The 14,772-nt window shown below is 48.2% G+C and overlaps 2 protein-coding genes across 2 annotated transcripts; one reads left to right on the top strand and one right to left on the bottom strand.

Annotated features, from left to right (window-relative positions):
- Window positions 1-4,812: 4,812 nt before the first annotated feature.
- On the bottom strand, window positions 4,813-5,471 carry FPOAC1_014088 (uncharacterized protein; the record flags this gene model as incomplete). The annotated part of the gene is made up of 2 exons (XM_044858412.1): window positions 4,813-5,278; window positions 5,326-5,471. The coding sequence occupies 2 exons, from the start codon at window positions 5,469-5,471 to the stop codon at window positions 4,813-4,815; spliced, it is 612 nt and encodes a 203-aa protein (XP_044700622.1).
- A 6,824-nt stretch (window positions 5,472-12,295) lies between these two features.
- FPOAC1_014087 (uncharacterized protein) lies at window positions 12,296-14,066 on the top strand (the record flags this gene model as incomplete). Its single annotated transcript, XM_044858411.1, has 6 exons — window positions 12,296-12,763; window positions 12,817-12,944; window positions 13,001-13,126; window positions 13,183-13,266; window positions 13,347-13,485; window positions 13,551-14,066. 6 exons carry the CDS (start codon window positions 12,296-12,298, stop codon window positions 14,064-14,066), a joined length of 1,461 nt encoding a protein of 486 aa, XP_044700621.1.
- Between the last annotated feature and the right edge of the window lie 706 nt (window positions 14,067-14,772).

The following is a 14,772-nucleotide window of genomic DNA, read 5'->3' as shown; positions in this document are numbered from 1 at the left end:
CACACCAATAACTCTCCCACGGCATGCGGTAAATACCGGTGAATCACCTTGGCCTGACCCGTCAACCGGAATCCCTTGTGATATAACGTGACCACGCACATCATGCCGTTGTGCGCCAATATGTTCCTGACCCCTCCATTCATGGTGTTCTGGTGCCGGATGCCCGACATCTCGGGTATCCGTGCTGGCTGGCTCATCATGTACATCAACATGAACATTCGTTCCATGAACCCGTTGAATGTCTGGCCATATGACTGTACCGCCCGGGCCTGGAATGGCTTTCCGTCCCTTCTGCCGTTGTCGATCCACACCTTGCGTCGTGCCTGGCCCTGCCCGTCCGGTTGTGTATCGGTGATCTGGTTCATCACCCAATTCTTACCTCTCTTTACCCACTCGCGGTTCCGTTCATCGGTCAAAAATGAATACCCCATCCGGTCCTCACTGTGATCGTCCTCCACCTCCTTCCACGGGATTCGCGGTAACTGGTCCACGTCTTCCACCATCGTCAACGTCGCTAAATGCTCCCTCGCCTCCCTCGTCAATGCATGCAACATCTCGGTCAACGCGGCCATCCGGAACCGTGTCTTTCTATACGTGATATGGTCGCCATCCCAATCCACGGTTCCGCCTGCTGGCGTGTTGAACCGAATATACATGCCGTACGTGCGTGCCTCGTATATCCAATCCATCGGCGTCGGCTCGGCGTATGTCTCCTTCGATGTCACCGTCATGAACCTCTGCACCTTCTCACGCACGATCCGGAACATGCTGGTCGCCTCCTCCTCGGCCTCTTCCTCACCTAAACCCTTCTCCTGCTGTAATCGGGCCACCTCTTCCTTCCTCTCCCGATACGACTGATACACGACCATGGCCCGCGCTACTTTGATCACGGCTGAATACATGGGCGTGTAATCCATCACATCCATCCATCCACCGTCTTTGCGGATGCCCAGCACGGCCAACCCACTGATAATACCACTGCGGTATTCACCTGCCGTTAACCTGTGATCCAACAATGCCATAACGACCTGCAGCGTCAACTCGTCCACGCGCTCCTCATCTAATGGATTGGCTTCGGGGTCTTCAACATACTCCTCTATTAACTCCGTCAACTCGTCCATCGTATCCCCCTGTCGTTTCGTTAATCGGAACCCGGGCCTCTCGTTGTCCTCCATGGTCTCGGCACGGTATACATAACATATCAACTTGACCCAAACTGCTGTGTACCGTGCCCATGTGTCTTCTTCGACTCGGTTGTCGAATGGCCGCCGCGGCTTCTTGTCTACCTCCTTCCGTTGTACTTCGAATAATGCCTGGCTGCCGACCGTGCTGGGCGTGGCTGTAATCCGTGCCTGCAACATGACCCGCATGATACTGTCCTGGATCAACTGTAAAACATGCTCTTCTTCGCCGACCGGGTCTGTCAACTGTCTCATGGCTTCCGGATCTAAACCCTGCAAATGGTCGGCCCATCCTACACGCTCTAACCACGCGTTCGCATCTGTCTTTGCGTCGGCGGCTTTGATGCACTCTCTATCCTCTCGCTCGAACTGCTCTTGCTTCTGCTCCATGGCACGCACCGCCCGCTCCATCATGGCGGCCTCATCGGCCGTCTGGGTGGCCGGCGCCCCAAACCCGACCTCGAACCAACTACTGGCCGGCCCGTTGCTGAAAAACCGCTGGCTTTGGACGCCGGTGCGCCATGGGACCAGCTGGGCCTGTATCCTCCGCGTTTGCTGACTTCCGCCTCTCCCGCGCGGGTTACTCCAACCGTGTTCCTTACGGTAATGCTCCTGCATGCCTCGCGGGGTGTCAACCACGGTCCAACACCCTTCCTCGCCACAACCTAAGTTATCGGGGACCGGCGGGTGGATATATGGGATCGGGTCGGTCGTCGGCGGTGGCGTTGGCCACGTTAACAACCCTCTTCTGTCATCAATCATGCCGGGCAAATCCCTGACTTGCTGGGTAATCTCTCTTCTGACTGCTGCTTTGATGCTCTTATGGTGCTTCTTTAAATGCGATTCAACCTCCTTGGTGACATATGCATAACGGCATACTGTACAAATCACAAATGGGTACTCGGTTAATTTAATAAATGGTAACATTGTGGCTGGATGTCTTTGGTTTTTATCTGATATGGATGGCTGGTTGTTTTTCTAACTATTTACTTATCCTCCTTGGACCCCTGTTAAACTTACCTCTGCTGTTGCTATGATACAAAACCTTAATTGTTGTCTGCCTCTTTACCCTTGCCTTGACCTCATGGATGACTAATGGCTACTGCTGAACCTTGGCTGTGTCTGATGACTAATGTGGCCTGCTGGATCCCGGTCTGTTAACTTCAATTGATCAATTGACTCAAACTTCAAACCAGTCGCAATGCCGCAAAATGATTTTCGAAGGCTGGCAAGCCATATATAAGCTTCCCTCAAAGTAATAAATCGATGCATCTACTTGAAATGCATTTTACTGATAAAAACTTATGGGTGACCTGAATCCGTTGGGGTGCAATGGATTCAGGTCGTCATTTCATTAGCGTCTTTTTTTTTAATATGGGAAAGCCATTGGATTCAGAGCTGTATCCGCCATGCAGCTGGGATAGGGCATGGGGGTTGTTTCATCAACTGTGGCGTGAACTCTGACATCAAGTCTTCGAGTAAACGTGCGCTCAATACTTCCTCGGCGCATGAACGAATTTGTTGAACCTTTTCCGTCCTGCAACTGAATATCGCGGCAGGCTCTTGGCTTGCTGTAGTGATTAAATCCCTGACGACCTCGTCAATAGCTTCGAAAGTGCAGCATGTATGGGTCATGTCAAGGGCCTCAAACGTAAGAAGACGCAAAACCTCATTGACGAAACCACATGGTGAGGATGACGAATCAAGTATTGAATGATGAAAAACAATATGCCGCAGTACATCGAAATCCATTACTATTCCAGGCCGGCGATCGTCAAGATGAGATTTGAGAAGTAGCTTGGTGGGTGAGCATCCATGAGTTGTCGCATTACACCAGTGATCGGAATGGTCTGGTATGGTCTGGTATGGGGGGTCAAACCAAACCATACGGCGGCCAATACATGGGCACCTAGGTGCCCAAATAAAGTTGCGCACCCAGGTGCGCCGCCTGACTAAGCGTGGCACCAATACATAGCCTACAACAGGACGGTTAGGGCTACTTTGGAGAGCTGTTGCGGGACAGATAGGCGGGGGATGAGCTCAAAGATACAGCTGTAGCCTAACTGTGGGTTAATGGGTGATTAAAGTCTTGAACACATTATTTTGCGGTGAACACGATTCTATAGGTCCACGGAGCGTTGCAGAGTCGACAGCATGAAAACTGATCCAAAGACCGCCCTGTGAGGAGTAAGAGCACAGCACACATGTCAATCCAGCGCGCAAAACGACTTGATTATTAGATAGGAAGTGACTATATTCTTTGGTCCATATACGTTTAATTCCAATGCAATATCATCTCCAGGTATCAATGACGGTGTTGTAGTTGAGTCGATGAAGCAAATGTCTTAACACAATCTCAGGTGTTAGTGCTGTTGTACCTGCCGTACGAGTCATGAAGGCCGGCTGAGGCTTTAGTGCTTTGTCAAAGTGTGGGGAATTTTGAGCCAATAATATTGCGTGCCCTAGGGGGGATGCCCAAGGTTATTTGGGCACCTAGGTGCCCATCATGTATTGGCCGCCGCTCTACAGGGGCTGATGACTAACCTGGCGGGCCAAATCCTGGTCTCGATTCAACTTCAATCGATGAATTGAATTGAACTTTGAACCGGTCGCAATGCCACAAAATTGACTTTCGCAGGCCGGCAAGCCAGACATAAGCTTCCCTCAGTATAATGAATTAATGCATCCACTTGAAATGCATTTTATCGACTGAAGCTTTAGGGGTGCAGCGATTCCGTTTATGTTAAATGGAATCGCTATACTTTCATTAGTGCCCTTTTTCTTAACTATGTGTTTGCAATTAGAATCGCTGGCATTTCTGCCTGGATGCTAAGATAGGGTTAAAAATGCAGTGTAGATGGATTACAGATCAGCCACGGACAGTTAAACCTGGGGGTCGTAAATGTTACAGTTGTCGTAGAATGTAAATGTTACAGTCGCGTCACGTAACCCCAAGCTGACGCTAGCTAACCCCAAGTGTGGGGTTGGGGTTATTTTTAACCAATTAGCTACTCGATCGAGCCTCAGACGATCCAGCCTAAAAGTTTAAGCGAAAATCTCCATTTTGGTGAGCGATTCATGATGAATCGCCTCTTAATCGCCTGTCACAGATGGCTCTCGATGTGCTCTCCGTCCTTCCTATGTCTGCCGATGTTGAGAGGCTCTTCTCAACGTGTGGTCGAATGGTTCGTGACGATCGTGCCAGGCTGGACGCTAGTACGATCGGGATGACACAGACGGTGAGGTCATGGCATTGCGGAGGCTATATGAAGAGCACTGAGAAGCTCCTTGAGGATATAAAGGTGCCAGGGACTGATGTGTTAGCTGAAATGAGCTTTGCAGAGGCCCGGGAGGCAACAGGTGGGAGGATCACGTGTATTGTCCCTTTATAGCGTCCACGCATTTCCATTTCCACGTCCATCCATTCCACGGGCCCACTCTTAGCGTCCATTTCCATCCATTCCATCCACGGTGGGCCTACATGGACGCCCATCCATTCTACAAGAGGCTGCGTGGATGGAAATGGAATGGACCGCCAGCCTGTTTTCACATTTGGTGTGATATCGATTCTCATTATTAAAAACTATCACGGTTCGTGCGAACAATATTCGAATTAAACCAAAGTTTTAAATCATGCCTGAGACGTTTGAGACCTTTCACCATGCCAGCCCATGTCTATATCCCTCATAGGCACAAGATGCATCTCATCCGTTTGGCCATATTCCACCTCATATGTGCGGTTGCAAGTAATACCAACAGGGTCGATACTTGATGGAGGTGTTTTGTCGACATGAGAAGTTGTACCAAATTGTGCTCGCAAACGGGATCGGCTTGCATTCGTACCTCCATTAGTAGGCTTGTTGCTGCCATACTTATCATAGGCTTGGTAGCCGCGCCGAGATGTGCCAAACACCTTGGGGAAGATTTGGACGAGAAGCATACGGAGAGAGGGCATGCAGGCGCACATAATTCCGACGCTGCATTCGATAGTAGACCATTTGGTAACAGCAAGGTATTCCCATGTCGGGTTATTTGAGCCCATCCCTGTGCCCGCTCGGATGGTGGCGGTAAGCCGAAGGATGCTCATTATGGTGACGCTTGGGAAAGGTTAGTGATAAATAAAACAGATACGAGGAACACTTACATAATGCCAATGCTAAACATAATACCTACGCCAATTTTCTTCCTCGAATCCAAATTCATCTTCTTCAATTGTGAAAGAGGAATAGCCAAGATCCAAATGTCAAGCGCAATGTTGATAGATGCGCTAGACCATGTGATAGTGTTCATATGAATACAGGTTCCAGTATGTGTGTGATCCCACTTTGTCCAGAAATAGCTGATAGGCCTGCACTGGAAGATAGTGATAAAGACGTAAACCAGGCCAAAAATCGATGTAAATATGACCGTGGCCCAGAGACTTTTTCGAACGCCTTTTGTGGGGAAGATCCGCAATAAAAAGAAAATCATAGACAGCTTGAGGAAGGTCTGTAGGGAAAAATATAGGATAGCCATGATATAAAAATACCGGCCAAAGTTAGTGACTTGCTGGGGTGTTATAGTCCAGATATCGCGGCCTATGCCATTAGGAGCCAGACCGTATGCGTTGATGATATTAGACGGGACAGCAGCACACATAACCAAGACAATAAATAGATCATCGAGGCCAAGAGGGAGATTAATGAAGAGCTTCGTTAGGAATCGTTGGAGCACAAAGAGGCCTGAAAAGATCCCCATTACAGCATTCAAGGAAACGAATTGGTTTCTGCGGTTTCGAACAGGCGCGCTGCATGCTGTTAAGGTGGTGTTCTTGGTACCTAGATGATGTGAGTAGATGTATTATACATTGACTTCTGGACATACTCATAGATTCCGAGACTGTACAAGATGACAAGACACACTTTTCAACTTCTGCTTGAAGCGCAGCATTCGTGCATGTACATTTTGTATCCCCGAGTTCACAAATTGAGGCTTCGATTGAGTTAATCATGCATTTTAGCTTGGATGTTAGCGATTCCCAAGACAAGAAAAATGAGCGCTTACAGCACATTCCGGCAGTGTTGACAATGCAGAAAGGGCATAGTCCCGAGCCAAAGCCAAAGGCAATGTTGCCACAAGGCAGGCCAAAAGACTGCGAAACAGCATCATTGTAATGTGACAAAAACGACAAGTCAAGCCAGACGGGGACAGAAGGCTTGTTTACGATACATGCAGGAGACACACCTTCCTCTTAACCTTCCCAAGGGGGCGGTCGTCCCCAGATATATAATGATATCATCTGCAGGGACACTCGACGTGACACCATGACACTTGAACACTTTCAGCTTTAGAATCCAGTCAGTGCACGTCTGATCGCGAGACTAACTATACTAAGTGTTTCGGACCACAAGGGTTACGAGGTTTAGTACCCGCTATAACCCTCACTAAGATATTGCAGAGAAGCCACTTGTAACGCTCGGCTGATTCGTTGGCTGTCCATAGACTTCCCCTCGCCCGCCCGAGAGTCCGGTTAAACGGCAGTTTATTCCAAAAGTTTAATCTAGTTAACACGTGGGCTCGTAAGCCCAACCAAGACTCGATTGGGAAAGTCTGCTCCCGCCTTAACCCTGGAAGATCGGCCAATCCCGGCCGTGTCAATCAGAGTGATGAGCAAACATTCAGAATAACTTTCATTGACCAATCACAGTGAAGCATATATCCTGAAACAGAAACTGTCTGCGAGTGACACGGATTCTTATTATCAAACCGTCTACGCCTGGAATGTGATAATTCAATCGACAATCATTCGTAAATAGATGTCCAGATCCTCGGAGTCGGTCTATCAGTATGCGCATGTACCCACAGTCTGCAGATCAGATCTTCACTAGTCGTGTCTCAAGGAACAAAAAGAGTATTACCTAGCTACAGCGGGGAAAAGGAAAGAAAAAAAAGTGAAGCTTGTGGAGACATCCCTTCCCCTCATAGTGGATCTCAAGCAAAACTCAAGACTGAATTAATGTAAACATTTCATCAGCACAAATAGCGCCTTGGCCTGACCCAAGCAAGAACTTGACTGGGTCTAGATAGACCACCCTAAGCAGTTATTTCCGTTTGCTATTTGTTATTTTTAGATACTATAATAACCATCGGAGCCAACAACCAACGGCTTATTATTAACCAGCGAGTAGCTTCAGCTTTCCAAGACAAAGAGACAGGTGGAGAAAAGCCCCTGAGCCGAGAAAGACTTTATCGGCGCTAGAACAACACTTAACTCGTGTGGCATCAGACTTTTTCCCAGGTCAAACTTTAACCTACCTTGGCATACATGATTCATCGAGTGTTTGTGCGCCTGTGGGTGGAACTCTTGAGTCAAAGTGATGAGCGAGACCTCCACAGTGACGAATACGATCTTTTCGCTCTTGCTTTCACTCCTATTCTTCTGTCTCTCTCATGCTAGCCGGCCTCTTAGAGTCCAGAGGTCTGCTCATAGAAATGTGTATTGGGCTTCGAATTCGTGCATCTACATATTTGGAATTATAGGTGGCCTCGCTACAGGGCTCAGAAACGATATATACGCGGTCACTTGCTTCGGAAGGATCGCAGCGCTATTGTCCGCATTGAGTTATGAGGTATATACTACCCCCCTTTGCTGTTGCTGTTCATCCGCTTATATACCGACAGATAATCTATCTGATCTACCCGCTTCGAAACAAGCTTAATAACAATTTTTATATTGTCCTCTTCCGATGGCGGGTCATCACATCCTTGGGTATTATCGTCTTTTGGGTTCTACTCTTTTGTCAAATCGCCATATTGGCCGTTGGCACTTGGGTTTTGGCCAGCCGTGAGGTCCAGATTGTGTTCTCGGTTGCAACCTGCTCGCACCTTAACTTCTTTTCGTCACTGTACAGTTCTTCCTCGCTCAGTATCTGCAACAGGACGGCGAACGGAGCCCTACTGCTACAGTCGTGAGACTCTATATGCGGGTGGCCTACATCTGGCCTATGATCGGCTTCTTAAGCCTCTTCTTTTCTCTCCTATTACTGGTACTGGAAGCGACGGGAAAGAAAACCTACCTGCCAGCATCTTGGCAGTGTCTCATCATCTTTATAAAAACCCTCACCATATGGTTAATGACGTGTAAGGAAGACAAAGGAACGCGAGAATTAATATTAAACGCCGAATCTCAACGAGGGGACGATATCGAACCAGGTCAGGGCGGCGTGGGTGTGGGTATTTCTCCTTTAAAACCCGTTGGGACAAGTATTGTCGTATAGTCAGCCGTATATTTTCACTACTGCCGCGTAAGTCCTGAAGTTAGGGTATCTTCTACCGGTCCCAGGCACTAATCGTCGTGTTTGTGCGAATCGCCTGTATTGTATTTATTTACTAGCAGTGCCTTCATAACACCTAACCCCCTGCGATAACTGGCAACAGGCCTGGTCAATATAAGGATGAGGGGAGGGGAATAAGAAGTCATTCAACCAGACAATCGTGTGCGCACTAGAGTTCTCATATTGCTGTGTGACACTGAAGCCAGCCGGTCATCCAAGGGTCGACGCTCTACTTATAAAACACTCGACCGCTTGCATGACCTAGATGGTCAGCAGCGCCTTGTGATGTTAAAATGGCGTGAAAGGCTTATAAAGCTTTGAGTGAGCTGCTGATTGATAACGGATGGTTGGGTCCATAGCAAGTCAGGCAGGGGGTCCTTTAAGCTCTTGGTGATTTCCAACTGGCCCGGGGCTTAATGCCTGTTATTACATCTATTCAGCTCATCGAACTATGCTAGACAGCGCATTTATGCGAAGTTGCCTTTTAGCCAGCCACAGATTGGCCCGAATGACTCCTTATTGTCCTAAATTCACACCATCTCCCAGCCTCGCTTGTCCCTGCGACAGGCCTGCTTGAAGGCCAACTTCTCCAAGTGTCCAGCGTCCCATCTTCAGCGGCTGAAGCCTGGTTTATCACACCAGAAAATGTTGATTGTGAAATATACGATACTATCGCTGTATATTACACGGAATTGTTCTTCCCGAGAAACTGATTCCGTAAGTAGTAACAAAAAACAAAACTGCCAGTACCGGCATTGGCTTTGTAGTGTCTCCGACATATTTCGGCTCTGCACTTGTCAGATATTAAGGTGAATCGTGTGTATTCCTTCATCCTCTCGAAATCGAAGGACTATTGAGACCTTATATCTTCGGCTGGTTCCTTCTAGGACTTGAGTCCTAGAAAGTCCTAGATGAAAGTCCTAGATGAAAGTCCTAGATGAAAGTCCTAGATGAAAGTCCTAGATGAAAGTCCTAGATGAAAGTCCTAGATGAAAGTCCTAGATGAAAGTCCTATGATCTAAGTTTAGGATTTCAAACTTTAATCCTAAACCTTAATCCTAAAGCTGAGGGTGAACCCTCCAACATTCAACAGCACTGCTGATCCTTTCCTCTTGTTACCCTCCCCCATAACAGCTGGCACATGTCACGGGCTGGTCTCGGGAATACAGGAGGTGAACGGGGAACGCTTCTGGCGGAATCGGTTCTATTGAGATAGGCACTGCAGGCAGGTCAGGCTCTATTGACAAGACGTAGCTCGAGGAGCTACGTGAAGGTTCTGTCAGGCGGGGAGCTATATCTCTGGCGATAACGTATCGCCACGTGCTACGGATCCACCCTATACGACTATAGGGTAAGCTGTCCAGTCTTGGGCTGTGACAGCACAAGGATGAGGGTTGTATCGCCGACTCAGCAAGATTGTGTCGGAAGTGACATACATAGATACATACATCATGTCAACCAGTGGGGTTGACGAGTTATTGGATGCGAATTTGCATGAATTTCAGAGGATTTGCAACGCTGAATCCTGATCGACTTGTATCCCTGGCTTGTTTGTACGTCGTTTGCCCACTGGTGGCATGTCTAAGCACGACCAACATTATGTGACCCTGAAAGTTTGCAGTACCTGTTGCTTCAGTTCCAGCTTCAGGCACAAATAGATATTTCCTCCAATGGCGTACGTGTTCCCCCCTCTGTTTTCGAGACGCATGGAGCGGAAAAAAACCCGTGAGTTATTTGATGTTGCAATGCCGATCTCTCTCCACGGTAATCTCCTGGAGAGCCCACAAGGTGCTACCAAAGCACCAGGTGCACCGCCGTAGGCAAAAATTCGGCTGCAGGGGCAGAGGGGAGAAGGGGCATTGTAGTGTAGAGAGGCACAATGCATTCAAGCATTGGGATAGCACAACAAAACGAGTTTTGTGCTGCCATGAATACGTTTCCACGTATCACCATGTTTGAGTCAAACAGTGAGGACCTGACTAATGACTGTGCGCTCTGACTCTACTGTAGCATAGAATAGCCGTTATGTCAAAAGAGCATTGGGCAGCAAATGAGAAGACGGACGGACACGATGATGGAGGGTTTGACGCCGGTACAACAGATGACTGCTTCAAATAGGGCTATGACGACAAGACTTGTGTTGATCATCTTCTCCTTTAGCGCGTAGTTGTTTTAGACTGGGTCTTTTAATCTGCACTGGCGTGTTGGTAGGCTATCGAGAGTGGGTGATCGTAATAAAATCTGCCACAATCCAGCCAGACTGGGGTCTTTCTTTGCTAGACAAGACTCTAGGTGCGGACCACGTTGGCAGCTACTGTCAGACATGAAGTGGGTATCTTGAGTGAGGGGGAAAAGGAAGAAAAAAAAGAAAGGAGATGAACACCTGTTCTAATAATGACAGTAACAGATTTGAGACATGTTAGAGCGGATCATGGAACATAGTGATAGTGACAGAGGCTGGCTGGAAGTTACAGTGGCTCATATATACTGGGCCTTCCACTATAACTGTCCAATGTAACCCCTTGATCCACTTCAGCTGTTCGTCTATCGCGTTTCCGAGGAGATGCATACGGGGATGATAAAATGTAACCCCCGATAGATTTCGCAGTTGTTATTGCTTTTTTCTGGACAATTACATCGATCAGAAAGTTAAACAGATTAAGTCATGTTACAGTCTCTGCCCATAACCAAACATCAGCTCATAACCTTATCCAGGTGAACCCGACGCCTGCAGGCCAGGAACCAACGGTGACTAGCCCAGTCCCAAGCTACTGTATTTAATCACAGTGGATACAGCGCCTAGTCCAGTAAAACATGCATCGTAGTAGGCCTCACTCACGTTGCCTCTCTTCAGTCTCTGTCACTCTGGATCGTGCAAGGGAGACGGAGAGTCATCTTCTGAAGTAAGGAAGATTGATAACAGAGAGCGGTGTCTTCTACTGTCAATTATCACCAGCCATCAACCACACCACGTCAAATACTGACCTAATCTTGCTTGACCTGGGAGACGTTTGTTTGTGACAGCTCAAGACAAGATCTTTCCGGCTGAGGGAGCATAACGCACACAAACACAAGCCTTTTTGTCTCTTACTTTACGACCGATTTAAAAGAAAGTTTACTAGCCTCGGTGGCTGCCCATCAAAAGACTAGATAGAGCCCCCAATCATTCTTCGTCATGGCTACAGTCACAGAAGGGTAGAGAGACACAAAATGTGGCCGATGACAAGACATGCATAATGACAGATCAAATGACGAGAACCGTCGATCTGCAATTTACAAACAAAGGAACCCATCTGTTCGCCAGGGTCCATTTCAATTACCTGACTACCTGTTAATCCATTCACGTTCAGTTCAATTCTGATGAACCAAGGACTACCTCCTGTTAGTGTACAGTAAAGAGCACGTTCCTCATCTGTGCACCGTCTGGTGAACAATTAATTCCGAACTATGAGTCGACCAATGGGGACTTGCAAGGTTCCTTACGTCCAGGATCAGAGAGTAGCCCTATCTTAGTAGGGCCAAGATCAACAATGATCGGACAGGCAGAGAGAGGAAGATCGACTGATCCGTAAAAGACTGCCGCTAGCACTACCTAGTGATCAGTCTCCCCTCCCCAAGCTTACCTAAGTGCCGAACCCCGACCTTGAATATTGTGTGCGCTGCCCGGCATCGTGCATTTCTTCCAACCATGTTCCTTACAAGATAAAAAACTATACTTGACTATATTATACTTCCCTTTCTCTCTAGTGTCGAACACACATCGATCCCTACCGCTGTTTCTTTTTTATCGTCGCTTCAACAATGGCTTACTCCTCTATGCCAGAGCCCAACCTCGATGGGCTGGGCATCTTCTGGATTGTCTGGACCTTCATCTGGACCTTCATCGTTGTCAGCGGCATGGCCTTCCTTTGGCGCCATCGCGACATGCCCATGCTTCGAATTCGCGACCTTCCACTTACCTTTGTCGCCATAATAATGCTCCACATCTACTGGGGCGCCGTTCAGACTGGTTATGTCTACTTCCCACTATTCACTCCCGGGGGCGAGTACTGGATCATGAGTATTTATTTCCCTATCGGTATCGCCTTGTTTCACGCCTCGAATAGCCGCTTTTTGCACGTCGCCAAGCACCAGAAGGAGCTATTCGCTTCGGATGAGAATACCTATAGCAGGCCTCGTGCGAGACGGGACTCTTGGCTTGGAAAATTTCAGGCCCTGGGTTACACCAAGAAGATTCTCGTGACAATTGGGTTGGGCATGATTGTACAGGTATGCATTCACCTCTATTCGCGACACCTTGTGTACCAAATTAACATGGACAGTTCATCCTCACAATCATCATGTGGTGCATCTCCAAGAAGTTCCATCCCAGCTGGGGTGTTGCAGGTACTGAAGTCCATCCGGGTTCTAAGGAGTACGAAAAGTCTCAGATGGGCAAAGGTTGGGAATGGTAAGCATACTCTCCTTCATTAAATGGCCTCCAATATACTGAACCTCTACTACTAGGTGGCCTTCTGTATTCTGGCAATTTGTCTGGGCATGGATCGTCGCTCCTTACATCCTCTGGCAGTCTCGTGGGATCAATGACACACAGGGATGGAGGACTCAGACCATTGCTTGTTGTATTGCCAAGTGAGTCACCCTTGACAAAAGTAATTAATCTAAACTCCACTCTAACCAAGACATAGCCTTCATGCCACTCCTATGTGGCTCGTCAGCTTGTATGTCCCAGCTATGGAACCTATTAACGCCTACTGGATTCCTCCCCAATGGTAAGTCCAAGCCACCTACCCCAGCCCCGTTTAACATCTCCTCCATAAGGACAACTCAAACTGACATCTACTTCGTGTAGGCTTGCCACCTCCATCATGGCCATTGAGATCTTCACAATCTTCTGGCCCTGCTGGGAAGTCCTCCAGCACCAAACCCTACGACAAGAGACTCTTGACTCCATTGCCCAGTGGCAGCTTAACAAAAGGCTGTCACTCATGGTGCCCAATCTGTTGCCACAGGATCCACGACCGTCGCTGCTTCAGCTCTCACCTCTTGGTCCAAGGGCGGCTCAGGCAAGAGCAGTACTTCAGGTGAGAGTATTCTCACCATGGAGGCTCTCGAGTATGTCCTTGAGCGAAACCCCGAACCTCTTCAGCAATTCTCTGCCCTTCGCGACTTTTCTGGCGAGAACATTGCCTTCTTGAGAGCTGTCACCGAGTGGAAGTCTTCACTACCGCCCTCGGTCCGCGACCCCGAGAACATCAAAGGGCCTGCTGTCCAAGAACTCGTCCGTGAACGCTTCAACAGTGCTCTACGCATTTACACCAACTTCATCAGCCCGCGCGACGCCGAGTTCCAGATCAACATCTCCTTCCAACAGCAGTGCAAGCTCGAGACAGTGTTTGAGAACTCTGCTCGTACCCTTTTCGGCGACAAGGGCACCGTCGACCCAGCTCTGCCATTTGAGACATTCCAGATGACCACAACAGCGAACAAAGCCAAGTCTTCTGGCGCTTCATTAAACGGTTCCGAGACTGTTATAATGTCTACAGAATCCGCCAACGACTCTGGAAGCTAGAGCGACAAGGCTCTCTTCTGGGGCGACATCCCCGAAGGCTTTGACGCGACCATCTTTGACGACTCGGAGGGCCACATCAAGTACCTTGTGCTAACCAACACGTGGCCCAAGTTTGTCAGAGACCGACAATGCTCACTTGACTCGAATGATACCCTCAAAGCTGGAAATGGAATCCCTGCCGGTCGATAGAAATGGTAGAATGGACATGGCTAAAGGATGTCACGGATTTAGTGGAGTTTGATGATTGCAAGTGATTCCTTATTACTCTTCACTTTTACTGGGAAGGCTTTCTATGTATCTATTTATGCAACCACGACGTACTGTCAATTCTTGAACAATGAATATTCAATTCCGATGAGTTCGTAGCATATAGAAATGGAGTGACAATGCGAACGCATCGGCTGTACGTCCATCTTGGGATTGTCAACTGCCATGCCTTCTCGCGATGCTTAGGAAAGCCACAACAGCTGACCCGTGCTGGTTTACAGAACACCGTCCACTAAATTCTGGCTTGAATAGCGGATGGTCCCGCCTGAATATCCCTGTAGCTTTAGCGCCATGGTGTCTCCGCCATAATATTAAAGCATTGATCAGGCCGGTGTGGGTGATCGCCTGTAAGTTTAAATGGTAAAATTTTGCCGCTATTAAAGATTCTTTCCAACAGCCTAGAATTGTCAGTTCGTGGCGTAGATCCGGTAATTTTTTT

Source organism: Fusarium poae, assembly GCF_019609905.1.
Source record: "Fusarium poae strain DAOMC 252244 chromosome Unknown contig_7, whole genome shotgun sequence".
Taxonomy (NCBI): domain Eukaryota; kingdom Fungi; phylum Ascomycota; class Sordariomycetes; order Hypocreales; family Nectriaceae; genus Fusarium; species Fusarium poae.
The sequence above is the reverse complement of the archived record's forward strand: the minus strand, read 5'-3'. Positions and strand labels throughout refer to the sequence as shown.